Genomic DNA, 27,196 nt, shown 5'->3' with positions numbered 1-27,196 from the left:
TTGAACCATTTGGCTAGTCAATTTCTTTTTGTTTTTTTGATAGAGATGCCTCTACTACCTCAACAAGTCAGACCTGCTGTATGTTGGGCATTGGTCAACTCCTCTATGAGAGCTAGAAGTGCTCTATTTCTCATTAAAGGAACACTATAGGGTCAGGAACATTAACATGTATCCCTGACCCTATAGTGTTATACCCACCATATAGGTGACTTGTGCCCCCCTTCAGAGGAATTAAAACTCCTCGTTCCAGCACCGTGCGGGTGTGCTGGTGCTGGCCCCGCCCCAACCCGCCTCCTTGAGGACCTCAGAATTGCCGATTTTTTGCCAATCCAGTGCTTTCCCATAGGAAAGCATTTGATTGGCTAAAATTGGCAAGGAGGCAGGATGGGATGGGCCAAATGCCGTTTTGGCCAATCAGCACTTCATAGAGATGCATTGAATCAACGCATCTCTATGTGGAAAATTCAGCGTCCCCATGCAGAGCTTGGAGACGCTGAACGGCAGTGCTGCCTACTGTGCAGAACTGCCTCAGGAAGCATCTCCAGTGGCCATTTGAGGTGTGGCCACTTGGAGGTGTCCCTGGGGGCAATGTAAACACTGCCTTTTCTCTGAAAATGCAGTGTTTGCATGAAAATGCCTGAAGGCAATTATTATACTCACCAGAACAACTACAACTACATTAAGCTGTAGTTGTTGTGGTGACTGTAGTGACCCTTTAAGCTTAGCCTGGTAGTGCAGAGCTTAACTATTTAGTGGTTTGGGTCTAGAGACCTAGTGGAAGCTCCATGCAGAAGCTTGCAGCCTATTTAGTTACCAGGAGCCCTGTATGGCACCGGTCACTGCTACTAGTGTATAGCGTACTACTATTACACACATTAAGTAATTAGTGCCCTTCTGGATACTGTTTAAAACCGTTGGCAAACAACTTAACAGCTACTTACATTGGTGGGGTGCATGGGCACCTGTTGTGGTTAAGGTGCCAAGAGTTTTTTTGTTTTGTTTTTTGACAACACAGTCAAGTCATTTCATTCACTGCTTATACAGTCTCCTCCAATTATTGAACAATATTGCACCACTGTTACCAGGAATTATGCCATCTATAGAGACACTCAAAAACTTCCATATAGATCATTAAAAAAAAAAAAAAAAAAACAGTCTACAAGATTTATGAAACTTAACACATGAAATGTGAGGACAGATTCTAACTTGGCAGCTATCCCACAGAAGTCAGAGTAGGCTAAAACAGTTTTTTTTTTTTTTGCCGACACACTTTTACATTTACCCCCACTCTGGTTAGGCTTTGAGTGGCCATATCTCAAACAAACACAGGACAAAATCAAAACAAAGATAGGACTTGAAAAAGGGATTTATTATGTCAAAATAAAAACCATGAGAAAACTACCGGTTTTCTACTTTTTTTATTTCTTCAGACAATGTATTTTTGACCAAACTAATCAATCATTTCTACTCTCCCTGTGAGTGACAATAATAGCAAATAAACTGCCATCAGGTATGACTTCCAATACTGAGTAAAACATTAATGTTTATTAATATAAAAATATTAATAAGCCAAGTAAAACCACAATGTCAATGCATAAAAATGCTACCAATATGGGATTAAAAGTGCATGCTTAAAGAAGAAAAAACTAAACAAAAAACAGTATTTTACTCACTGCAAATGTACTTTTCCATAGGATTAGCTGCAGTAGTAACAAGTGGGTTTTACAACTGTTCCACAGGAAGACCAAGCAGAACCTAAAATATTTGGTAATAATATCCCCACCACTATCTCTACCTCCAGATACTATAAGATCGTACCAGACTTCAAACTCCCCAGAATAGTAACAAGACACCAATTATTTGCAAAAGTACAAGATTTATCATAAAGAAGGGGATCTACACTGCAGCTAAGCCTATGAAAAAGAAAAAGTACAGAGTGTAAATTGCCTTTTCCATACAGATAGCAGCAGTAGTAACAAGTGGGATGTAAGGAGATAAAACAAATCAGTGGGTAAAATTTAGATACTACATCTTGGCGCTCAAATATTAGCTTCCCGTGTCAACCACAGTCGCGCTCCTCGATTGCCAGAAAAAGCAACCTGTGGGTGTGTTCTACCACTATGCCTAGCGCACATCCTCACACGTGCTTAAGCCATTTCAAAAAACGGTTTGGCTAGGCGGAAGGAAGCAGCAGAAACTATGTCTGTATGGTGGGCAATCCCAGAGAACCGAGGCGGTCTGCCTGCAGCAGAACTCTCGAATTCAACCCAGCACTACAGTATGAAAATAAAGTGAATGCTCTGCCTAGCCTGTTCCCAAGAGGGAAGGGTTTGGGGCTTGGTACTGTTTTACAGTAGCCAGAGACCTAGGTAGGGATGGGGTATATTATTACTAATAATTTTAATAGTTTAGGATCAACCTGTCCTTCCTGAGAAACCCTTTCAAAACCCACTTGTTACTACTGATTGCATCCTTATGGAAAAAATATATCCGCATTTGAGGATAATTAATGCTCATTTAGTCTAAATTACAGCTTAAAACTGATCTGTCACTTTTCAGTATTTCATTAAAATATATTCTTTATAAAATACTGATCAAGACTGTGTTGAAATTTCACTGAAATTCAAATGCAATCCAAAAATACCACAAGACAAAGTAGGGACTACTTTGTTATATGTACAAGCATCAGGTTAACAAAAGTTGAAAAAAGTCAGAGCTTGACGGTCAACTCTTGTCCAATCCCAGCAGCTGTCACAAATGAGGGTTGTGGGATTCAGGGTCTGTCTATGCAGGATCCTGCTGTCTCCTCCATAGACCTCAGTGTTGTACTCTCGTGGCTCCTAGCACCTGAAGTGCCAGGAGCTAAAGAGGACCTCCAGCAAAAGGATGGCGGTGGCCACAAGGGACAGCCTGAAATAAGTAAAATCCACTTTCCCGTAGCCACTAAACCCACACTGGATCTGTCCATTTTGGGGGTCTTTGCGAAATATGCAAATACCCCCTGAAACAGACAGATCCGCTTTAAGTCCTCCTTTAGGAAATAACATTGTTATGAAACGGTTTAACAGTGAAGAGGGGAATGTGAATATCATTCAGAAACAAACATATAAGGGGCCTGTAGCTAAAGTAGAACTTCTATGAAAATAATAATAATATGGGGTACTTCACATTTGACTTCCGAAGCTAACTGAATATGGGTACAAGGTAGTGAACAAATGTATATATTAGGTAAAAAGCATTTTCATGCAAGTTCTATAGTTAGAAGAGCTACAGTCTGTGATATTACTGTATTATAAATCAGTTGGTAGGCTATTTAGAGGCAGTTCCAGAAGGACATCAATTTTAATATGTTGTGTAGGTAAGACAGCATTTGTCCCAATAACTTAGTGTAATTGATAAGTGTTGCACAGCGTCTTCACTGGATGATTATACATTACCTGTTCAGTCTAATAAAATATTGAATTAAGCAGGGATGGCCAACAGGATGATCAGAATCATTGCTGCTAAAGTACAGCTCAGCGTTATGCTATACAGATTATAAAATAGGATAGCTCAGCTACTTAAGTGAATAGAACATTTTTTATCTTATCTTCTTCTTTGAATGTTTTAAATAAGTGCATGTTAATGTATTATATAGGTCATAATGTGTTGGCATTATCCTCTTTGGAGCCAGAAAGATCTGCCGTCTCCTACATAACTATGTGTGACTTTCACAAGTTACTTCTCACAGTGACAGAACTAGACTGAATATACATATACTTTTCATTATAACAAGACAATTAATTTACCATTATGTGATTAATCTCCCACTACGTCCTATTTATTTCTAAGTATGGTACATGCATTTAAGATTTGGGGAAGTTTTCATATAGGTTTCTAAATATGGTAAAGTCTTTCTACACAGGAACAATGTTTGAAAAAGTAGCCAATATAAATATGCTGTGCCTTAGCATGTATAATATACATCAAAGTGCATATTAAATAATGTACAGTAGAGTAAACTAAATAGAAACATTATACACCTCACACATAAGCCAACTGCTCCCTGTGGATTTTCTTATGTACAGTAAGTGTTGATTTCTGAGAAAAGCTTTTTCCACATTCAATACACTCGTATGGTTTTTCTCCAAGATGAGTTCTCTGATGCTGGGAAAGAGCAGTATACCAAGTAAAGTTTTTCCCACACTCTGTGCATTCGTACGGTCGTTTGCCGGTATGTATAATCTGATGCTGATTGAGATGTGCCTTCATTGCAAAACGTTTATCACAGGTTAGGCAAGTGTAAGGCTTTTCTCCAGTGTGTTTTCTCCGATGGCTCACCAGATGAGAGCTGTCTGTGAAGGTTTTCCCACAATCAGTACATGCATATGGCCTTTCTCCTGTGTGAATCCTCATGTGCCTCAGTAGGTGTGTGCTGCCTTTAAAGCTTTTCCCGCACTTGTTGCAAACATATGGTCTCTCTCCAGTGTGGGTCCTTCTATGCAGTATGAGTCCTGCATTGTAAGTGAAGCTTTTACCGCACTCATTGCAGTTATAAGGTTTCTCCCCTGTGTGTGTTCGCTGATGGTTAATCAAATGAGAGCTGTCTGTGAAGCGCTTTCCACATTCTGTGCAGGTGTATGGTTTCTCTCCAGTGTGAGTTCGTATGTGCCTCACCAGATGTGAGCTATGATTGAAGCTTTTCTCACACTTATCACAGCTGTATGGCCTTTCTCCTGAATGTATTCTTCGATGTTGACGAAGGGCTGACTTGTGAGTAAATCTTTTCTCACATTCTGTACAAGGGTACAATCTTTCCCCTGTGTGAATTCTCTTGTGTTGAACTAGGTCAGAGCCACGGATGAAACTCTTTCCACACTCAGGGCATATATATGGCCTCTCCCCTGTATGAATTCTACGATGCTGAACAAGATGTGAGCTCAAACTAAATGTTCTATTACAGTCAGAGCAGACATAGGGTCTCTCACCTGTGTGAGTTCGTTGGTGTTCAATTAGCTGAGATTTTTGAACAAAGTGTTTCCCACACTCTGTACATAAATGGGGTTTCACTCCCGAGTGTGCTCTTTGATGTCTTCGAAGCACTGAGTTACGGCCAAAACTTTTTCCACATTGATCACACACATAATGCTTTTTTCTCTTTTTCAAAATAGCCTTTCTTTTTACAACTAATTCAACAGGACTTTCATAATCGTCACTTTCTGGACTTTCGTCATCAGATGCATCTTTCGGTATAATAAAACACTTTCTTTCACGTAACCTTCTAGTACTTATTTTAACATCACACAAACTTTGTTCATTTATTGGGTTCACAGACGGTTTCTCATTTGTAACCTTCGCTTTGCTCTGTTCCTCTTTCAGATCATGTTGAGGCATCCCAAAATCTTCTAAAACTAAAGATGGGGAGACAGGGACTGCAGAGGATTCTTTTCTCGTGCTCCTCAGCATAGAAACATATTCTGCTGTAAAGTAAAGAAAATATGAATCTGATGAATAAAAAGTCAAAGTCACTTTAATACAAGCATTGTAAACATTATCGGATTCAAAACCAAACATGTAATGAATTGTTACAATACACGAGCTGATAACTGAAAACAAACCAATTTGTTATTTCTATTCAGGCATAAGTGAATACCGGTAGATACTATAGGCACTAAAACAACTTTAGCTTGATGAAGCAGTTTTAGTGCATGGATCACTGCAGTTTTACTGCTTAATCATCTGCCACTTAGGAGTTAAATCACTTTTATTTCTGTTTATACAGCCCTAGCAATACAGCTCTGAATGTGACTCTCAGGATGAATGTGATTAAAAAAAAAAAAAAGAATGGTTTCATTTTCAATCAGATCACTTGCTTCAGAAGCTTTTATTTCCTGCTCTGTAAATTGAATTTTAATCACACACAGGCGGCGTCTGCAGGATCTAGAGGGCAAGTAAAAGAGCAGTAAGATATTCTAAATTAAACAGCATGTGCAATAAAGAAACTTTAAATCTCTCTTAGATCTCTCTTTACAGTAAGTGTTTAGGAAGATTGTGCTAGATAGACACAGCCAGGGGCGGTGTGATATGGGCTGTATAAACAAAGCAATTTAACTCCTAAATTGCAGAGAATTGAGCAGTGAGACGGCAGGGGCATGATCTATATACCAAAACTGCTTCATTAAAGGACCACTATAGGCACCCAGACCACTTCAGCTTAATGAAGTGGTCTGGGTGCCAGGTCCAGCTAGGTTTAACCCTTTTTTCTATAAACATAGCAGTTTCAGAGAAACTGCTATGTTTATAAATGGGTTAATCCAGCCCTCAAAGCCTCTAGTGGCTGTCTCACTGACAGCCGCTAGAGGCGCTTGCGTGACTCTCACTGTGAAAATCACAGTGAGAGCACGAAAGCATCCATAGGAAAGCATTGTAAATGCTTTCCTATGCGACCGGCTGAATGGGCGCGCAGCTCTTGCCGCGCATGCGCATTCAGCCGAAAGGGAGGATCGGAGGCGGAGAGAAGGAGGAAAGCTCCCCGCCCGGCGCTGGAATAATGGTAAGTTTTAACCCTTTCCTCTCCCCAGAGCCGGGCGGGAGGGGGCACCCTCAGGGCGCTATAGTGCCAGGAAAACGAGTATGTTTTCCTGGCACTATAGTGGTCCTTTAAGCTAAACATTGTTTTGAGGCCTATAGTATCCCTTCAAGCAGTAAATTGAGGATATATTAAAACACAAATAATAGTGATTAAATGGAAAGCAATTTCTTCCTCAGAATTCTATTCATAGTAACTAGTTGCATTAGGTGTGAGCGCCCACTAATTAGACATTATAATGCATTTAACATTCACAATACTTGTTCATTTACAAGGGGAAGCCAATTTGACATTCTGGATTCCAAGTAACATTGCCAGCCCCTGAAAGTCTAAATTTCATGTTTATTTAATATAACTAAACAAATGACATCAAGTATAATTCTCATTAACAAAGTTCTAATGAATTGATCTCAGCTTGCACATAAAACTTGGATTTGTGGATATTTGTTGTTGTAGTGGCATTCCCCGCTAGATGCCTTTAATTACAAAAGCCTGCATTTGCACAATGTGCATGTTGATATCAAATGTAAATTTTGGACAGAAATAATATACCTCAGAATGGTAATTACATTGTGGTTATGAGATTGACAGGTATGGAAAGTGGAATCACGAGAAAGGATCTTTGCACCATACGCACTTCAGTAAGCTGAAGTGGTTTTGTTGCTTATGCTGACCTTTAAAAAAGTAAACTGGAATGTCTAATGATTTTTAATATTATGTTTACTCATCTTTAGATTTAATAAATATGTTTGTGAGGGGCTCTATATTTGCCGGTGGCAATGCCATTTTCTCATATTTATAGGATACGCTTTATGTTGGTATTATTTATCTAACGGCTTACGTGATATTTTTAGGCCAACTTTCTTCACTGTTCTATATATAGGGTATCCATCTCGCTGAGTGTACAGATTTAGGCGATTTAGAGACAGGTGCCCTGGACCTTGAGCGTTTTCAGGTGAGCAGACATTCACACTAAGCACTTTACGTACATGTGATTAAACTTACAGGAAACCCTTCAAAGCTAGAGACTGCACCATATCAGGAGACTTATGGCATGAATATTTATGTACTTTTCAAATAATTCTTAATTCTTTGAAAAGGATTAAGAATAATTAAATTCTCATTTAAAATATAAGAATAATGAAATTCTCATTCCCTCTTTTCACTAGCACATGTATCACAAAGCAGCACTGTGCATATACTGTAAGAATGTTTGTAAATTCATATGTTTTGTTGTTTAATAAGGTTGAACACTTTTTATTCTGTTTTTGTTGCGTTTTATGTGGAACTTATTTGTTACTTCCAACCCCCTAACTCTTGATGTGCATGTGTGTGGGTAAGAATGTTTGGTCTATATATTGTTTTAATATTTACTCTGTTTGTAGCAGGACTGCAGCTAAACTGTTCATTTCCGTAATTTCCCTGTTGTGTGTGTACTGGTTCTCCCTCCCTTTCATGTATTTTCCCTATTGTGCTACTGTAGTTTACTCTGTGTGTTAGTCTAAACGGCCTGCTCCCCGTTCGGGACACAAAGGAAGTTAATTCCCCTACCGAACAGGCACCACCTCGAAACCTCCTTTAGAATGTTGTTGTAGAACGTTCGCACCTCGTAACGAGATGTCAAAAGCGCAAAAGAAGCCTTGGTGCGTGCCTCCCCTGGCCGCCAGCCCATTCGTTAGACGAATGGGCCTTCCAGGGGGAGCATTCGTGGATTGCTTCCCACCTCGTTCGGTTCCCAAACGATGACCACCCCAGTGCCCCTTGGAGTGTTCGCACCAATCAATTAGAACATTGTCAACATAAGTGTGAAACCGCAAGGTAAGTGCTTACCTGGGTGGCCGTGGTTCGTACAGACGAGCGCCGGCTAGGGGGAGCATTCGTATCCCGAATATAGACACTTCTCTTGCCTGGTTTCACCCAGGGACCCTGCGAATGAAGGCTGTTCATGGCAGTTATCGTCCTTGGGTCCCTGAGATTGCTGGGGACACTCTTTGGGAAAATTACGGTTTGGTGGGCTTTCTGTAGCTGGGGGCCAAAGAGGCAGGAAGCTTTCCCGCGCTGGGGCTCCCAGGTACAGAGGCTCATGGGATGAAGACCCCTTGTCACCGGAGGTGGGAAGCCCTGAGGATGGGTGGCGGGAACAGGGGACAAAGGGACTGGAATTCCGTTTCCATCAGGAGACCCCTAGGAAGGAACACTGAGTGGCGAGGACAGGGGACTAAGGGACCCGGATGCGACCCCTGGGAGGGGGAGGACCCGGCGAGGGGACATTGTCTTTATGTGCAATCCACCCCTTGCATGGGGAAAAGTATAAAACCGAGTGTGGCCAATAAAGTTTTTTTGGGGGGGGGGGGGGGGAACATGGGTCTCTTCACTCATTAATAGCAGAGGAAACCAGCTACCCAGGGTCCGCTACGCTCTGTTTTTGACAAAGGTCCTCAACGGAGGGCCAAAACATTGCAATAAATATGTGATGACAAACTTAATTGCCCATTTTTTCTAACCCCAATTTTCTATAGCTGGGTCAATGCAGTTGAGGTTTCAGTGTAGTGCCACCTATCATTGCATATTTGTTTTTGTGTGTGTATGTACAAATATATACATACTTTGGTTAGAAATTATAATTCAACACAATTTGGTAAGCTCCAATGTACTTGCAATACGTTTTTGTGTATTTTATATCCAGCTCACTGTTGTCCTGCCTGAGCAAGGGACACTATGCTTCAGTGGCCATGCAAATAAAAGCGCAAAGAGGACACCGCCTGGTCCCAGTGCCATCATAACTAATTATTTTTTTTCCCTCAATGCCCACGTGCTAATAGGTTTGCAGCTTGTAAACTGAAAACATTTACGTAGCTTAGAGAGAATATTCTAAACAAAGAACCACATCTGTGCCCTGTAATTCCACTTTATACATGGATTCCTTGGAGTTTTGCATTAACCAGAGAAACATATTCCAAGGAATCCATGTATAAAGTGGAATCATGAGGCAAAAATGTGGTTCTTTGTTGAGCTCATTTGCATATGCCTACCCAGAATCCATTGCAGTAGTGAGAGCACTGTTAAAGTGATATTTTTGTGGTAAAAGCAAGTCTTATGGCTTGCCTGGTGTGTGTGTGTGTGTGTTTGTGTTTAACATTGCATTATCTATATCTATCTCTATATATACAGGTGATACTCGAAAAATTAGAATATCGTGCAAAAGTTAATTTATTTCAGTAATGCAACGGAAAAGGGGAAACTAATATATGAGATAGACGCATTACATGCAAAGCAAGATAGTTCAAGCCGTGACTTGTCATAAGTGTGATGATTATGGCTTACAGCTCATGAAAACCCCAAATCCACAATCTCAGTAAATTAGAATATTACATGCAATCAATAAAACAAGGAGTGTACATAGAACAATATCGGACCTCTGAAAAGTATAAGCATGCATATGGACTCAGTACTTGGTTTGGGCCCCTTTTGCAGCAATTACTGACTCAATGCGGCATGGCATGGAAGCTATCAGCCTGTGGCACTGCCGAGGTGTTATGGAAGACCAGGATGCTTCAATAGGGGCCTTCAGCTCTTCTGCCTTGTTCGGTCTCATGTCTCATCTTTCTCTTGTCTCTTGGCAATGCCCCATAGATTCTCTATGGGGTTCAGGTCAGGCGAGTTTGCTGGCCAATCAAGCACAGTAATCCCACGGTCATTGAACCAGGCTTTGGTGAAAAATGAAGTCAGCATCCCCATAAAGCTTGTCTGCGGAAGGAAGCATGAAGTGCTCCAAAATCTCCTGGTAGACGGCTGCATTGACCCTGGACTTAATGAAGCACAGTGGACCAACACCAGCAGATGACATGGCTCCCCAAATCAACACAGACTGTGGAAAATTCACACTGGACTTCAGGCATTTTGCAGTGTGTGCCTCTCCATTCTTCCTCCAGACTCTTGGTCCTTGGTTTCCAAATGAGATGCAAAAGTTGCTCTAATCAGAAGAGAGGACTTTGGACCACTGAGCAACAGACCAGGTCTGTTTTTCCTTAGCCCAGGTAAGACGCTTCTGATGTTTGTTGTTCAGGAGCAGCTTAACAAGAGGAATACGACATCTGAAGGACATGTCCAGGGTCCGTCTGTGTGTGGTGGCTCTTGATGCACTGACTCCAGCCTCAATCCACTCCTTGTGAAAGTCCCCAACACTTTTGAATGGCCTTTTCTTAACAATCCTCTCCAGGCTGCGGTCATCCCTGCTGCTTGTGCACCTTTTTCTTCCACACTTTTCCCTTCCACATAATTTTCTATTAATGTGCTTTGATACAGCACTTTGGGAACATCCAACTTCCTTCGCAATTACCTTTTGAGACTTTCCCTCCTTATGGAGGGTGTCAATGATGGTCTTCTGCACAACTGTCAGGTGAGCAGTCTTCCCCATGGTTGTGGTTCGTACTGAACCAGACTGAGAGACCATTTAAAGGCTCAGAAACCCTTTGCAGGTGTTATGGCTTACTTAGCTGATTAGAGTGGGACACTGTGATCCTAGAATATTGCACCTTTTCACAATATTCTAATTTACTCAGATTGTGGATTTGGGGTTTTCCCGAGCTGTAAGCCATAATCATCGCACTTATGACAAATCACGGCTTGAACTATCTTGCTTTGCATATAATGCGTCCATCTCATATATTAGTTTCCCCTTTTACGTTGCATTACTGAAATAAATTTACTTTTGCACGATATTCTAGTTTTGCGAGTATCACCTGAATACAGTATATATATATATATATATATTCTGATTTACAGTTGCATTGTGTCTAACTTTAATAAGATCAAATAATTTCTATGGTGACATCTAGTGACTAAACTGTGTATTGCACATGTAATGTAGCAATCTAAGGCAATTTCACCTCCAACAGGGTTATTTGCGGTTTGTGCAGCAAATCTACTTTCAACCATCAATACCCTACCCCTGGGCAGTGGGATGGGGTATTAATAAAACAGGAATAAGAAGGGACCTTACTTGAGTCTTTGGGTGCTCCCTTACACCCAGTCACCACTGCCCAACAGCTATAGGGGTTAAGAAAATGAGCCGTGGGATGGGATCTGTAAGTAAAACGGATAGGGCCATGCCATTGTTACACCCTTATAGAGATCACACATGCACATTGTTTGGGGAGTATAAAAGTAATGGCTACTCATGTTGTTGTTCACCCCCTTATGCATGTCCACTCATGGACAGCAAGGGGAGGCCAATATTCTGCCTGAGCAAGGGATTTTATTCACTTACATTCTTTTATTCACTTACATTTACCAATGTTATATTAAAGGGACACTATCTAGGTCACTTCAGCTCATTAAAGTGGTCTAGGTGCAATGTCCCATCAACCTTTACCCTGAGCATGTAATGATTAAAGTTTTTATAAACTGCAATAATTACCTGCTAGGGTTAACTCCTCCTCTAGTGGCCATCTACCAGACAGCCACTGGAGGGACTTCCGGGCTCAAAGGCAACTTTTGGTCACTTAAATGATGCTGGACATGCTCACGCTATGCATAAGGACTTCCAGCGTCACCGGAATCCCCACCCATGGGAAACCCCTTCCGAACCACAAGGGAGGGGGGCCTTGACAGAGGGGTAAGCTACAGTGCCAGGAAAACGAGTTTGTTTTCTTGGCACTATATTTTCCCTTTAATGTAATTATCAATAAAATCTGTACCTCAGCACTGACAATAGCCATTTTAAAATGTTGGCTCATTTTCTGATAATTGCTTTCAAAATGGAGTTTGCAGATGAGTGCACATCATTAAGCCTCTAAATGTTTTAGCAATACCAAAATACAAAAAGGTACACATAACACATGAACAAACTTACTTGGTGAAGAATTTGATTGGCTCATATAAGAGTCCTTGCCTTGCTCAATCTTCAATATAATTTTTGGTTTTACACATGCACAGCCTGTCAAACAAAGAAGTGTTTTAATATTCATGAACTCCTCTACGGATGTGTGTGTGTGTGTGTGTGTGTGTCATAATTAGGGCTCAAAAGTTCAAGTACTACATTACTAGCCAGGCCTTAAGGAAACAACGCACACACTAAAAAAAATTAATTATGTGGAGATTGCATGGATACAATAATGAGCATTGTGAGAATTCCTGAAAAGTGAGTGACTAAGTGCAGGCTTTACACACCAAGCTAAGAAAAAAAAAAAACAATTATGTAATCCCCCTTTTGTTAAAGACTTTAAAAGTTAAATGTCATATTTCTGAATTTGACACTACTAAATAAAACCTTAAAAAAAAAAAAACACTTTGGTTAACCTTCTTTTCATGAGATGCTCCAGTTTTTTTTTCTTTGTTTGTTTTTATCTTGGAGGAACCCAGAACACTTCTGGCACCATAACCACTTCACATGGCTGTAGTGCTTATGGTGCCTGAACTGCTTATTTAACGTTTTAACAAATTACATCTTAATCCAGTTCAGACAAGGCAAAGCTAAAATCAAAGATTGCCAATAAAGAGGAGAAATAGAAATGACTTCCAGGTGCGGATTTCTACATTTAATTTTAATAACAAATACTTATTAAAAATTATGTAAAATTACAATCTCCCTTTTAAGGCAGAACAAAGCAATGTAATGTAACAGTTTTCTTTAATATGAGGTCATCAGAGTTCTGTATGAAATCATGTCTGAGGCAGATTAACTACAATATACACAAAAGGTCCATAGAGACATAAAACAGACTTACATGGTCCAAAACAACATTGTAATGTCTGGAAGATACATGGTTGTCCAGTAATCTGTATATTAATATTTCAGTTAAAGTGCTCCTTACCCACTGAGTTAAGAGTTTGATAATTTTCCATCATGACATCTCTGTAAAGACCCTTTTGTGCCTCTTCCAAGGTATCCCACTCATCTTCACTAAAATAAACAGCTACATCATCAAACCTTATTGGATCCTGAAATCGAAAACATTACATTTAATTGATGTACATACACACGCTTTACAATCTAAATTAAATTAAAATCACACAGACTATGCATTTTTGGCCAGTGTGGTACAGCAGGATTAGTATGTGATGCAGATACTGTGAGTCTCAGTTAGCAGAGGTATCAACTACAAAAAAAATTTTTTATTGGAACCTGGTGGAAGCCTTGTCTGGCTTTTTAAAAAAAAAAAAAAAGGTTTTATTGGCTCTTCTCTTTAATGATAACCGTAGTTATCCCAACTCTCCCACTACTCTTGTAATGATGGGTCTCTGGTGACTGCTGAACTAGCTGAGAAGATAGCAAACTAAGCGGATGCATAAGTTTAGCAACATTTTAAAACAAATCATCAATCTTCTGATAATGCTTAGTTTGCTCTGTTTGGCTGTCTGACTATGACTTGTCAAAATGTTTCACTCCTAAAATATACAATGCCAGCATACAGTTACTGGACACCAGGCCGATTAGTTGACAGTTACTCTGGTATCCTGTAGTTGACCATTATCTAGGTAGGAATGCTTCCATTATATAGTAAGCCTCTGGGCTTGATGGGTATACCGAATTGAGGTGATTCATTATGCCTGGGCCTGCCCTTCTATACAGTGAAGTCAGGTTCTTGCTTATTATGACCCAATCTGCTCACTTCTGCTACCTATCACTGGTGCGTGCCTCCAGCAGTTAAGTGTCTATTGTGAGCATCAGGCAACACCAAAAATCATGGTGCTTGCCTTAATTTCCCCTCTTACTTCCCATATTCCAAAAGGGATGGTGGCAGGTAGGTAAGCACCATGCTAAACTCATCAAAAGCACCAGACAGACATCCTGGCCACTGAAGCATGAAGAGGACACTGCCTGGTCCCAGTGCCATCATAACCAAATTATATTTTACAAAAAAGATTGTATTAAGCTAAGATATATAATATATATTCTGATTTACAGTTGCATTATAAGCGCTACGGAATTTGGCGCTATATAAATAATAATAATAATAGTGTGTGCCTTTTTCAAAGATCAAATGTAGGTAATCCTTTTGCGACATCTAGTGACTAAACTGTGTTTTACACATGTAATGGAGCAATCTAATGCAATTTCACCTACAACAGTGTTATTTGCTGTGTGTGGGGCATATCTACTTTCAACCGTCAATACCCCCTACCAGTGGGCTTGGTATTAATATAATGTAATAACGTGTCTTTGGGTGCTCCTTTACACCCCCTCCCCACATCCCAACAGCAATAGGGGTTATCAAAATGAGCTGTGTGATGGGGTCTGTAAGTAAAAAAGGAAGGGGGCTGCATTGTTATAGAGTGGTCATGCCATAGCTCCCCCCTTACAGAGATCACACATAGACATTGGTTGGATAGTATAAAAGTAATGGCTGCTCATGTTGTTATCAACCTCCTTGTACATGTTCACTCATGGACAGTAGGGGGAGACTGAGAACTCCTCCTGAAATTATCAATCATGATGATCTCTGTCAATTCAATGCTTGCCTACTTGGAGGCTAAAGCACATGAGAGGCAAATCACAGCACTGCACCACTCAGCAGAGGCATGGGGTCAATGAATCCCTATGGGGAGATTTCAGTACTTCCAAACAGGGCATGCAGACACACTTATATAGCCACTAGAGCGACTTCCTGGTTCGGTCTTGCAGAGATTGCTGAATGACAGCCACAATAGGAGGACTTAGAAGGCAGTTTTGACACTGCTGCCTATAAGAAAAGGCAGCATTTACACTGCTGAGCCTGTAGGGACAGGTTATATGCCCCAGAACCAATACACTAAGCTGTAGTGGTTCTGGTAACTATAGTGGCCCTTTAAAGGTAAGAGAGACATATACACTTACATTTCTTTTTATTGGGAACACATTTAAGCAACTAAAAAGGATCAGGGTCGGGGCGGGGCCGGGACCTGAAGCTGAGCAGACGCCATAACTGCGGGCTCCCACCTTGACACTCTCAATCCGCGAATATCTTGGAAAATACCTGCCATCCGAATCTCAGCACATCGGAACCGTGATCAGGTCCACACACCGAACCGGCAGATGCCTTTTTGATACACCCCGAAGTCCGGAGGCACTAAACGCAGGCCTAGGGCCTATCACGCACCGAGCATCCACGGCCTTGAGCAATTTCTTGGCGACTACATACAAGGTGACTTCCACATAATGACACTACCCACAAGATAACATCAGAGGCGGAGGCACCCGCGCTTCTGACGAAACTCGGGCTGCCAGACATACCAGCCGACTTACCTCAAGAGCCCCAGCATGGAATGGGAGACCCAGCCACCAGCACGCCGTTCATCCCACGAGAAAGGCCGACGCCGAGCCCGCAACCTTGACAACAGTAAATGTCATGTCTACAGAGGCCAACTCCACTAGGCCGAAGATGCTCCCACCCACAGATAACGCACTTACTCGCATTTCAGCACACTGTTTCTGCCAGAGTCACGGACCTTGGGACTGACTGTTCTAAGTATTGTATTGTTTTTTTATGTATTGGTGACACCTGCAGTCGCAGCTTTGACAGGTACAGGGGGGACATTGCCACGGCCCGGGCCAGCAAACAGAACCAGCTTACAGACACCCTATATCCCCCCCAAAAAAGCATGAGACAACAGCATACCCTACTTGCCCACACACGCCCCAAGACCGTACCTAGATACGTAGGGAACACACGAAGCCGCACATAACTACCTGAAGCAGACTCAACATGACTACTAATTTCGTGGACCCAACATAGTACAGCTTCGAGATCCCTAGATACCTACCATGTCCTTACCAAGGTGACCGACCCTCACTCACCGATGATTTCCCCCACACACCTCACAACGGTAGAAGGTCTCACTAGCTCACCTTTACTTCATGATGTACATATGCGACACCGGAACCGAGAAGTTCCACCAAACGTGTATACTTTATGTTACCTGCCAGTGCCTATGACAATTTAGCCTTATTTCCGTTTCTTGTACTCCTTAGCTGGCACTACTCAGCATTTACCTACTAAACATGTTATATATTTTGTATATTGCTTTTTATTGTTATTATGATTACTTGAACCATGTCACTACTCACGTCATAATGTCAGCCTGTACTACCTGTTCTTACCTCACTGCTATATGAGCTCTCTCTCCCCCACTGACAGCCTGCCTGACGTACCTCCCTACAACAATGACGTGACTTACTCTTAATTTAATATTTTTGCAGCTTTACCACGGTTATACTCTTGACACCAACATAAGTTTATCGGAGATTTTGCGCTGCATAGACAGCAAATCTTCTCACATATGTTGTCGTTTCACCTTACGTTACAAAACAAAAAAGAGGCATGTGTAAGCTCTCAGTGACCGTTTACAATCAGTCAATTTATGTTATTTTAAAAGGGATAAGCTAGAAATACCTCTGTTACAACAACGTTAATGCTCTTGTGATGACTCACTTCTGCTTGTATTGACAAAGTTGTGATTATCCAGCTGTAATACATGTTCCATTTTTGCCTCAATAAAACAAAGATTGACAAAAAAAAAAAAAAAAAGGATCAGGGTCTGCATATAAGATTCTGTCTAAAATAGAGCACTGCAGAAACAGGGATTTCACTGTCATGTGGACATCTGGTTCCTGGGTTAAAGGGGCCCAGAACCAGAGTCCCTATCATCAGGGCATGGTACAGTCTCACTGAGCTGTGGTTTACCCACTTCTGAGCATTGTGGCTTGCGCAATAAATGATACTTGATCTCATATTCTAGACAGACTTTTTTTTTATGCAGATCCAAAAACATGGGTGATAGGTATAAGAGCAGTGTTTCCCAAACTTTTTAGGTTCAAGGCACCCTTAATATTTCAATATTTTTCAAAGGCACCCCAAGTTAAAACAATTTTCTAGGATATATGGATATATAGATATAGATACACAGCGCTGCGGCATGTTCTGGGCCCCCAATCCTGGGAGTTGCACTGGTAGATTATTTAAAGAAACAATCTAGGCACAATAACCACTACATTACGTTGTAGTTGTTATGGTGCCGTAGTGCCCTCCCAGGGTAAGTAGTCAAACTGTTTTAGAACAGTTTGACAACTTACCTGGGTTCTGCCCGGATAGGGGGTGTAGTGTGTGTGTGTGCGCGCGCATGTTTGAGGGGTGCAATATGTGCGCGTGTGTGTGTGTGTGTGTACAGGTGTGCATTGTGCTTGTGAAGGATGTAGTTTGTGTGTGTGTAAGGTGTGCAGTGTTTGTCTTTGTAGGGCAGTTTGTGTGTGTACATTTTGTGTGTGGGGTTGTACAGTATGTGGGGAGCAGTGTGTGTGTATGGGGGGGATAGTGTGTGTGTGTGTGTGTGTGTGTGTGAGGGGGGGGGGGAGTAATTGTGTGTATAGGGGGAGTTATTGTTTGTTGTGGGGTCTCTGGGGGTAGGAGGGCAAACTAATAAAATATATACATTTTTTGTTTTTTGTATTAAAAATAAAAATGATATCCCCCCCCCTCCCTGCTCACCTTTGCCTGGGAGGGGGGACATTTCCTGCAATCCCTGGTGGTCTGGTGAGAAGCCCTGGTGGTCCCAGTGGAGAGAGAGTGAGCGTTCCCGTGGTAACCTCGGCAACGCTCCGAGCTTGCGAGAGGAGAACCCAGCGGAGCTGCATGTTAGAGTCCCCCCGGGTCCTCTCTCCCTCTCCCTCCTGCTGGCTGTCAGCAAAGTGGGAACCGCTTTGGGAACCGCTGGTATAGAGAGTACTAGAAAAAAAAAGTGCTGAAATGGTAGAGAAAGGGGTGGGAATGCTTCATCAAGCAGAACCCTGCATGTAATCATATACTGACACACTGCTGCTGCAGACACATTGTAAATAATAAATAAAATGCTGCGTATGCATATCTGTAGGGCGAGTAACTTTTGTTATTCTTATCATTACTAGCATTTATAAAGTGGCAACATATTTTGCAGTCCTGTACAACTGGGGGAAAAAAGACTACAATAAACAAATACAAAAGGTAAATAGGGCAAGCTAAGATCTAGCCACTGATGCGCTTTCATACAAAACCCTTAGATAGAGAGCCTGAGACGTTACACTAAAGGCCTGGTCCATTGCTCTTGACTGGGAATTGGACCCATTTAGTTTAATGGCAGCCAATGAAATTTGCGGGCTGTTTGTTTGCTTTTTTTACAAATCTTACCTTTCCTGAAGCTTTTTTGTTTTTGCTTCCTTTTGGTCTTCCTCTGGGTCGTTTAAGAGGGGGTGGATCCTAAGGACAAAATATAAATACAGTATGAATCTGGAAAGCATTCTTTCATTTCATTTCATTCTTTTATGAAGGTTTTCCCAAGAAATTTCCTATGCCATTTCTTTGTACAAATGTTTTCAAGAAGCTATAGTCAGCAGAACAACTACAGCTTAACTACAGTCCCTGCAGTGCAGTCTTTTTGCTGAAAAGGCAGGGTTTAAATTAGTACAACAAAACAGAAATAAGTGCTCACTCTCGGATACAAGCTGCAATTCACCAACAAGGTGTTCCCCCAACCTTGTGTCATTTTTGCCATTAGCGCTGTTCACCTTATTATATTTACCTCGAGGGTTTATATTAGTGCCTAGGAACACCTCTAGTGGCCGCCACTCGGACGTCCATTAGCAGGAGCTTCCTGGGGCAGTGCTGTACTGACGCTGAGCAGAGACGCTAAACTTTCCCCATAGACATGTATTGATTCAATGCATATCTATGAGCGATGGTGATTGGTCAGGGTGGCATTTTGTTCCGGCCCCAGCCTGCCTACTTTGCGGAGATCCTCGGAATTGACAATCAATTCTGATAATGTCACACTTAAGATATCTAGAAATAGCTCAGTACATGCTGGGATCACCGTGCACTGAGTGTTTCTTAAGCCACTAACGCTGCACTATGATAGAGTGCATCACTGGCTTTTGCATGCTGCCAAAAGATATCAGATGCCACAAGCAGCCACCAGGGGGCACAAATGTACCACAGGCTCTCCACAATAAAAAGTTATTCACTAAAGCGAGAATTCTAATTGTCAACCAAAATAGCTGAACTGTAAGCATTGCTGTCTTAGAGAACTATTGTAATGTAGGTATTTTGACTTCAAGTTTTAAATTCACTTTTAATTCTCACTTCAAAGAATAAACTAGTTATATACACAAAAAAACATAAGCAAGAAAAAAAAATACACAACAACACATAGTGTAATACTGTCTCACACACGCAGATTGAGTGAACAAACGGAAATCAAAGAGGAAATCTTTCGATGGAATTAAGGAAAGAGGGGTTCTGGATATGCAGACTCCAGACCATGCAACTTAGGGGTTTAAATGTTGATTTCAATATAATACGTTTTTATCATTTGATGCTGCGTATATGTACATTACATATTTCGTTTTTTCATCTACATTTTTATTCAATTTTTGTTATTTATTTTTTCATGTTTATTTATGGTTATTTAATTGATTTGGGGGTTTTATTTTTTTTCTAACTCCTGTGATCATATTTGTATTAATAATTTTTCTGGTAAACATTATTTCTGACTTTTGTTAGCATTTGTATCATTACTCATTCTGGCATGCATTATTTTTTTTATATCTGTATTATTTATTGTATTTTATGTTTTTTTTTTTTAAACCCCTGTGGTTCCTTGGTGTGGACTGTGTTATCCAGAGCCCCGATCTCTCACTATTATATTTTTTATTTGCAGATAGCTGGAACACAAGTTCCACAAGGGTGGAACGCACAACGGATGCAGAAGTCCCTCACACAGCGAGGCTTGGAATGCACGCTGGGGAGGGGGAACCTACAAGCTTGGATCAATTTTAGTAAGAGTGGGATATTTAAAAGACTGCAGACATCAAACACTAACAAGTCATTTTTCTCCGATCGGGAAGTACTGTCTCTCTCCTCCGTAGAGATATGAACTATCAGACAAAAACGCATTGGGCTATAGGACATTTTAATTTATTTATATTTACTTTTCTGTTTTATTTGATTTGGAGTGATCCTTTCTCTGGTACCCAGCTTCTTTCCCCTTCTCCTGGAGTGAGACCTGGAGGTCCACAGGTCCACTGGCTGCTGAAGAAGGCTATATGCTCCATTTGATTTTTGATTTTTTTAAATTATTTTTGAAAATACATTTACCAAGACACTTTCATTGCCAAATTGGCTTGTCAAAGGTGATATACAGTATACAAATACGAGTGGAACAATAAGTGACTTCTGTTTCAATTTCATATAAGCACATCAACAGGTTCGTTACCTAGGTATTATCGTATAACCGTGTGTATGGTGTGGTTCATATGAACAGTGGAATGTCAAAGCTCTTTTTGTTTAGAGAAGCATGGATATATCCTGCAGTTGATTGACCAACGTTTAGTATGTATTCTGATGTCTAACAATTTAAGAGAAAAACAAAGAAACCTAATCCAAATAAACGTACCCACGGCACTGGAAGATGCGGCATACTCATCCCTCTGCCCCCGAGGAGCAGGTCTCACAACTTCTGGAAGGTTTTCAAGGAGTTACGGAAAAGCGAGATTAACTTATCCATAAGCATGGTAATGACTAGCGAGAGAGTGGGTATCTCAGGACTCCACCATTTCTGAGCTAAGGCTCTATGCGCTGCTAGGTAAATCATATTGAGTACTTTCTGTTCAGGTCTGGTGAGGCCCTCCATTGGTTTAGATAGGAGACAGGCCCAGAGGTCTAGTTTTAACCTTTGCATTATTTTAGAGCTGAGTTTTAGTACCCTGGTCCAATATGCTTGGATTGAGGGGCATCATGTGTAGATAGTGATCTCTTTCGCCACAGGAGCACCAGCATGTGTCGGAGGAGTTTATTTTCATGTGAAATTGTTTCACTGGGGTGGTGTACCATCTAAACAGTCTTCAAGGATTGCTCCTTGAAGGTTACACAGATGGGGGACTGTGCAGAAGCCTCACCTGTATCCTGCCAGTCTGTGCCCTCTAATACCTCTCCCAGAGAAGCTTCCCACTGGTTTGTGTATCTGAAGTCCCCCCACTCACCAGATTCCACACTTCAGTGATTGTAGAGGAGAGATATCAAACCTTGTGGATGTGTCTCTTGGAAGCACTTTTTCTCAAAGAACGTAAGCGGTTGGGATGCGATTGCTTTTACTTCATGGCAGGAGTTCGCAACACACCACCTCTCAAGTTTAAGGAGCACAGACTTACCTTTTTCGCAGCTCTGTCTAAGGCCACCATGGACTGGCGACGGTCAATGAGACCCCTGACCCAGGAACTCACCCATAAGGTGCCATATAAATGGAGCACCCCTCGATACCTGCCCATACCCAGGGCTACAGGAGCGATACGAGTCTGCGATGCCTCAGAGAGCTGACATCCTGCAACAACTTGGCTTAGCTACAAGTGTCACAGGGCAGTCTGCTATAGCGCCTACAACGACATCCACTACCTGGAACCCTGATAGGATCACACTATTTGTACCAGCAGCCAGACAAGGAGATGTCTCAGCGACTACAATGCCATGACTTTTGTAGATCGTATTATACACAATACCAATACTCTGCATGTTTCACAAGTTCTTTATTTACTTAGCTTACAGTAATTTTTGTGTTCCAACTTAAACCCACGGAGTGCTCTCGCGCACACTATTTTTCCCACCCCTCATGCACACTATATCACCATCAGACTCCCCCCCTCCCCCCTCCCCCCCCCCGCGACCTAGCAGTCCTCATAGCTGACAATACACAAACAGAGGTCTTCCATCTCTGTAGCCCTCGTAGAGGTTCCAAACTCCTACCACCTTACACAATACCCAGAGGCATATGTTGCCAACACGCAACATTATCTATTACTATCTTACAGCTCCTTAGGGCATGAGATGCACACTGCTTACCCTACTAAACCTTTTTCAGTTAACTGCATTAAAATCCACAGTCCCACTATTTAAGGCTTATTATAGTTATGTACAATGCTGCAATGTCATTACTGGTTATTTATTCTTATTCTGCCTGCAGTATTGTACACCTTTATTATCTACCAGTGAAAACAGGGACAAAGATTGACAACAATGTACCATCTTGTCCCTCACATTTTGAGCCTGTGTGTATAACGCTAAAGCTATTGTGGCCTTTCAAGCTGTCATGTTATATTATGCACAAGAATTAAAAAAAAAAGGTAGAGCAAACAATCCAGTCAATACAATATAACAAATTACTGTAGTAAAATATTTTTTATATAATTTGCAGTAACTTCCAATCTAATTTTTTAAAACAAAACTACAGTTGAAAAGATCTCTAGTGACCCATCTAATAAACGCCATGTCCATTTTTCATTCTACATCAGCCACTATACTGCTTCACTGCTAACCATGGCAATATAACCATTGGGGTGGCACAGCACATCAGGAATAATTGAATGATTAGAATACTCAGATTTTACCTGTCATCATGTGACATGGTTTGCAGCCTCCCATGAATAAATTCAGGTACAGCTTAAAGAAAGCAAGGGACTTTCTGAGTTAAATGAGCTCAGTGTGTTGGAGATGGCATAAGGCACGTAGTCATGGTATATACTGGGGATCCCTTGGGAGAGCAGTAAGGAGACATGTTACATTCATTGTATTTCTGTAAAAGATTTCAGGGTCCATAATCAAAGGGATCCTTTCTATAAACATTAAAATAATTAAGAATTCTATAATTTAGTCAGTGGATTTTCCCTCTTTCTCCCAGGAATAGGCTTAGGCTTTACTGGTTTCTAATCATGCCATATATTAAAGCTTGAGACAGCAGAAGGATGCCGTTCCCAGGAGATTAAAAGAATAATAGAAAAACTGTTCCAGCTGTGGGAAGAAAACATTGGAGGCAAAGAGACTACTGCCTCGTTTCTGCATTTAAAAAGCAGGTCATCCCCACTCTCAGGGCGCTCAAACAGGAACTCTACTATACCAAAAAAAAAAAAACACACCTCATCTTGCAAGTGCAAATAGTCTGAAATGTGACTAAGAGAATTAAAGAGGTGACACAAAAAAGTAAGACTTTGAAAAGGACAAGGCAAGCTAGTAAACAATCCAGTTTAAATCAAGCAAAATGCTCCATAGTAGAATCCTCATGGAAAGAAGCAGACACGTAAGCTAACCAATCAGAGCACTCTGGCTGGCAAGTCTCTGCTCTCATGAGACTTGTGTGCCCAGTCACTAGTTTTTATTAACAGTTTGGAGATGCTGCTGGTGGTGGTGTATGTTTGGGAGGATGCATGCTTGATGTGTTGCATTTGTGAGGGTAGGCTGCTTGTGGTGTCGCTGGTTTCTGGAGATGCTGCATGAGGGGTTGTGTACATGTGTGGGAGGCTGCTTGTAAGGTTGCATGTATGGGAGAGAGGCTGATATGGGGTTGTGTGTTGTTAAATATGTTTGCGGTATAGTATGTTTGTGTGAGTGTGTGTGCGTGCGCATGTAAATAAGGGCTATAGATAGGGGTTGTAGTATGTGTGGTGTTGAGCATCAGGAGTTAATTTGTATTTAGGGAAATAAGGGTAGTAGGGTGTATATGGGCAGTAGGTTGCATTTGGGGTAAATAGGCGTTAAAACCCCTTCAGTGACTTACCTGTATCTAGCGCCGATGTCCCTCAGCCGCGCATGCGCATTAGACCTCCCCATAGAAAAAGCATTGAAAAAATGATTGCAATGCTTTCCTATGGGGATTTCGGCGACGCTGGAGGTCTTCACATTGCGTGAGGACATCCAGCGTCATTATAAACACACTTTTCGGAAGTGTCCTCTAGTGGCTGTCTATGAAAACTGCAATAATTACACTTGCAGGGTTAGGTTTAGTGGGAGTTGGCACCCAGACGACTCCAATGGGCAGAAGTGGTCTGGGTGCCTGGTGTGTCCCTTTAACACTACCTCTAATCACTGTCTCTCAGTTTACCTCTGTGAAACCACGCTGAACATTCTCACACTTTGTATGAGGACATCCAGCATTCAAAACCCCACAGGAAAACACTGTCAATGTTTTCCTAAGGGGAAGACCTGCAGCACACACTGCATGCACATTAGGTTACCCCTCGGACTGACTTCAGATGAGGCAGAGCCACCTCTTATGTCAGAGGACTACAAAGCTGGAGTCAGGTAGTGGTTAAAAGGTTATTTAACCCTTTTGTGGCCAGGAGGGCTGTGGAGGCAGAGGGACACTGTAGTGTTAGGAATACAGCTTTGTATTCATAATTATCATTTAATTAATCATATCCTGTCAGTTGAAGGAAGAGATAAGCCAATGGTGATGCTCAATGGAAAACAGCCAACAACTGTTCTAAAATCCTCATCATAATCACTAATGAAATACATTATGAAAAATAACTTCAGTCAAACACTATATGGCAATCTTGCAATATTATACAGATCTGACATTCTTACGGTTCATATTCCAATACATAAATATTTCAAATCAAATATTAAAACATATTGATCTTGGACCGGTGAGTATAATTTGCAATAGAAATTGATGAGAATTGTACAGTTTCTATAGAAATTGTTCCTTAACTTCTGTTAGGATTACTGGAAATCATTTTTAATGTGAAACCTCATTGCATGAGGTTGTGCAATATCAGATGTTTAAAATATCTGGAGTTGTGATGATAGATAGATATTGTTGCAAAGATCCAGCCCACAAACAATGTTGCAAAAAAGAGAGCACTCACTGGACTTGTAAGTATATATAATGTAGCCTTTATTATATACATATAAACATAGTAACAAACAAAATATAGACATTTCAGTCCATAATGACTTTTCTCAGGCCACAGTCCACCAAGACAAATGTTCTACTTAAGAATACTAAAAAGTGTTCTCCAATCAGAAAAATAATTGGTTGTGTTCAGGGATTTACATATGGGGTAACACACTAAATACAAAAATAAAAAAGGACACAGACACATCAATAAAATAGGCTAGAATACTAGAGGGGAAAATATTCAACCTATCAATATAGACTAAAAAGTATACAGAGTCAAAAATTCAACCCACCCTCCTATTGAGCCTATTTTATCAACATGTCCCTTAATTTTATATTCCTTGCTTTATATCCCATTAAACTATATATTTTTTCCTCTAGAAAAGCCAATGGTGACTGACGACAACCGACGGGGGGAGACCTACTGCGCATGCGCAGCAATGCCGCACACGCACATTAGACCACCCCATAGCAATGCATTCTAATATGCATCCTATGGGGATTTCGGTGACGCTGGAGGTCCTCACATAGTGTGAGGACGTCCAGCGTCGTCATAACACCTTTCCTGTTCTATAAACACGGAATGGTTCTCTAGTGGCTGTCTAGTAGACAGCCACTAGAGGAGGTCTTAACCCTGCAAGGTAAATATTGCAGTTTATGAGGGTAGTGGGAGTTGGAACCCAGACCACTCCAATTGTTAGAAGTGGTCTGGGTGCCTGGAGTGTCCCTTTGACCCCTTGAGGACATATGACATGTCATAATTCGCTTTTATTCCAGAAATTTGGTCCTTAAGGGGTTAAGCAAATTTTTATTGGTGAACTGGGGAATGAAATGTTGATATTTTGTTAAAGTCACTATGTTTATATGTAGAGAATAAAGACTACGTTATACGGTATATACTTACAAGTCCAATGAGAGCTCTCTTTAATGCAACATTGTTTGTGGGCTTGAGGAAAAGTTATTGAGAAAGGAAGTTGAGTGCTGGATCTTTGCAAGGATCTATCCATCACCACCACCACCACATCAGATAATTAAAACATCTGATATTGTGCAATCACCGAGTTTTCACATTGAAAGTAATTTCCAGTAAATCATAAATTAAAGAACAATTTCTATAGAAACTGTCCAATTCTCACATATATCTCTTTTATGCAATTAAATATACACACACACGTTTTTTTTAATTTAATATGCATTCTTCCTAAAAATAAAATCCTTCATAATTAAAATAAATAATGCACTACATGATAACATTATAAAATTGTGCAGCCTCTCCATTTTATCTAACATACGGTAATTAATAATCCCAGGGCCCTATTATAATGCCCATCCATCTGGACGTGGTGTGATAATGGGTATGGCAGAGATTTACCTGCAGAGAGAGATCAGTCGCCACATTTGTGTCCATACTCCAGCTGCAGAATGTCATCAGAGAGATATCCTCCATTTTCAGCCAACAAAGGGATCAGATTTAGCCCCTGAGACCCCTCTCTGAGACCCTCCCTGAGACCCTGTGAGCGGCAGCTGGTGACAAATAAAGCTCAGATGGTGGAGGATGGGAAAACAGCAGAGCAGATAATCTCCGTCATGTAGAGCTAACAATAAAATGTAAAAAATAAATAAAATGCTCAGTAGGAGGCCATGGGCTGGGGTCAGATCCTATGTCGCCGGCCGGTATGATTTATGAAGCCAGGGCCAGTCAGGGAAGGTGCATCAGACCAACAAGGGACATCTCATCCTCTCCCTACAATGGATTACGCCGCTGGGCATGGCTACTAAGGGCAAGCGAGTCTGATGTTTGGAGCGTCTTGTGGGCAGCGCCTGAGCCGTGACGTCAGGACGTGGGCGCGCACGGCGCTACGTTCCCGGAGAGACGTGACGTCGAGTTCTCGCGAGAGAACGCGGGATTCAGTGCTGTCAAGGCGAATGGGGGCAGAACTAGCTCTGGTTTGG

At 41.3% G+C, this 27,196-nt stretch overlaps 1 protein-coding gene across 1 annotated transcript; it reads right to left on the bottom strand.

Annotated features, from left to right (window-relative positions):
- Window positions 1–1,348: 1,348 nt before the first annotated feature.
- LOC134611592 (zinc finger protein 883-like) lies at window positions 1,349–27,070 on the bottom strand. Its single transcript, XM_063455617.1, has 5 exons — window positions 26,616–27,070; window positions 18,709–18,777; window positions 13,384–13,510; window positions 12,423–12,506; window positions 1,349–5,459 (listed from the first exon to the last, which is right to left on the bottom strand). Exons 1-5 carry the CDS (start codon window positions 26,688–26,690, stop codon window positions 4,024–4,026), a joined length of 1,791 nt encoding a protein of 596 aa, XP_063311687.1. The 5' UTR covers window positions 26,691–27,070; the 3' UTR covers window positions 1,349–4,023.
- Window positions 27,071–27,196: the final 126 nt, after the last annotated feature.

The sequence above is a fragment of the Pelobates fuscus genome, chromosome 5 (genome assembly GCF_036172605.1).
Source record: "Pelobates fuscus isolate aPelFus1 chromosome 5, aPelFus1.pri, whole genome shotgun sequence".
Classification (NCBI taxonomy): domain Eukaryota; kingdom Metazoa; phylum Chordata; class Amphibia; order Anura; family Pelobatidae; genus Pelobates; species Pelobates fuscus.
The sequence above is the reverse complement of the archived record's forward strand: the minus strand, read 5'-3'. Positions and strand labels throughout refer to the sequence as shown.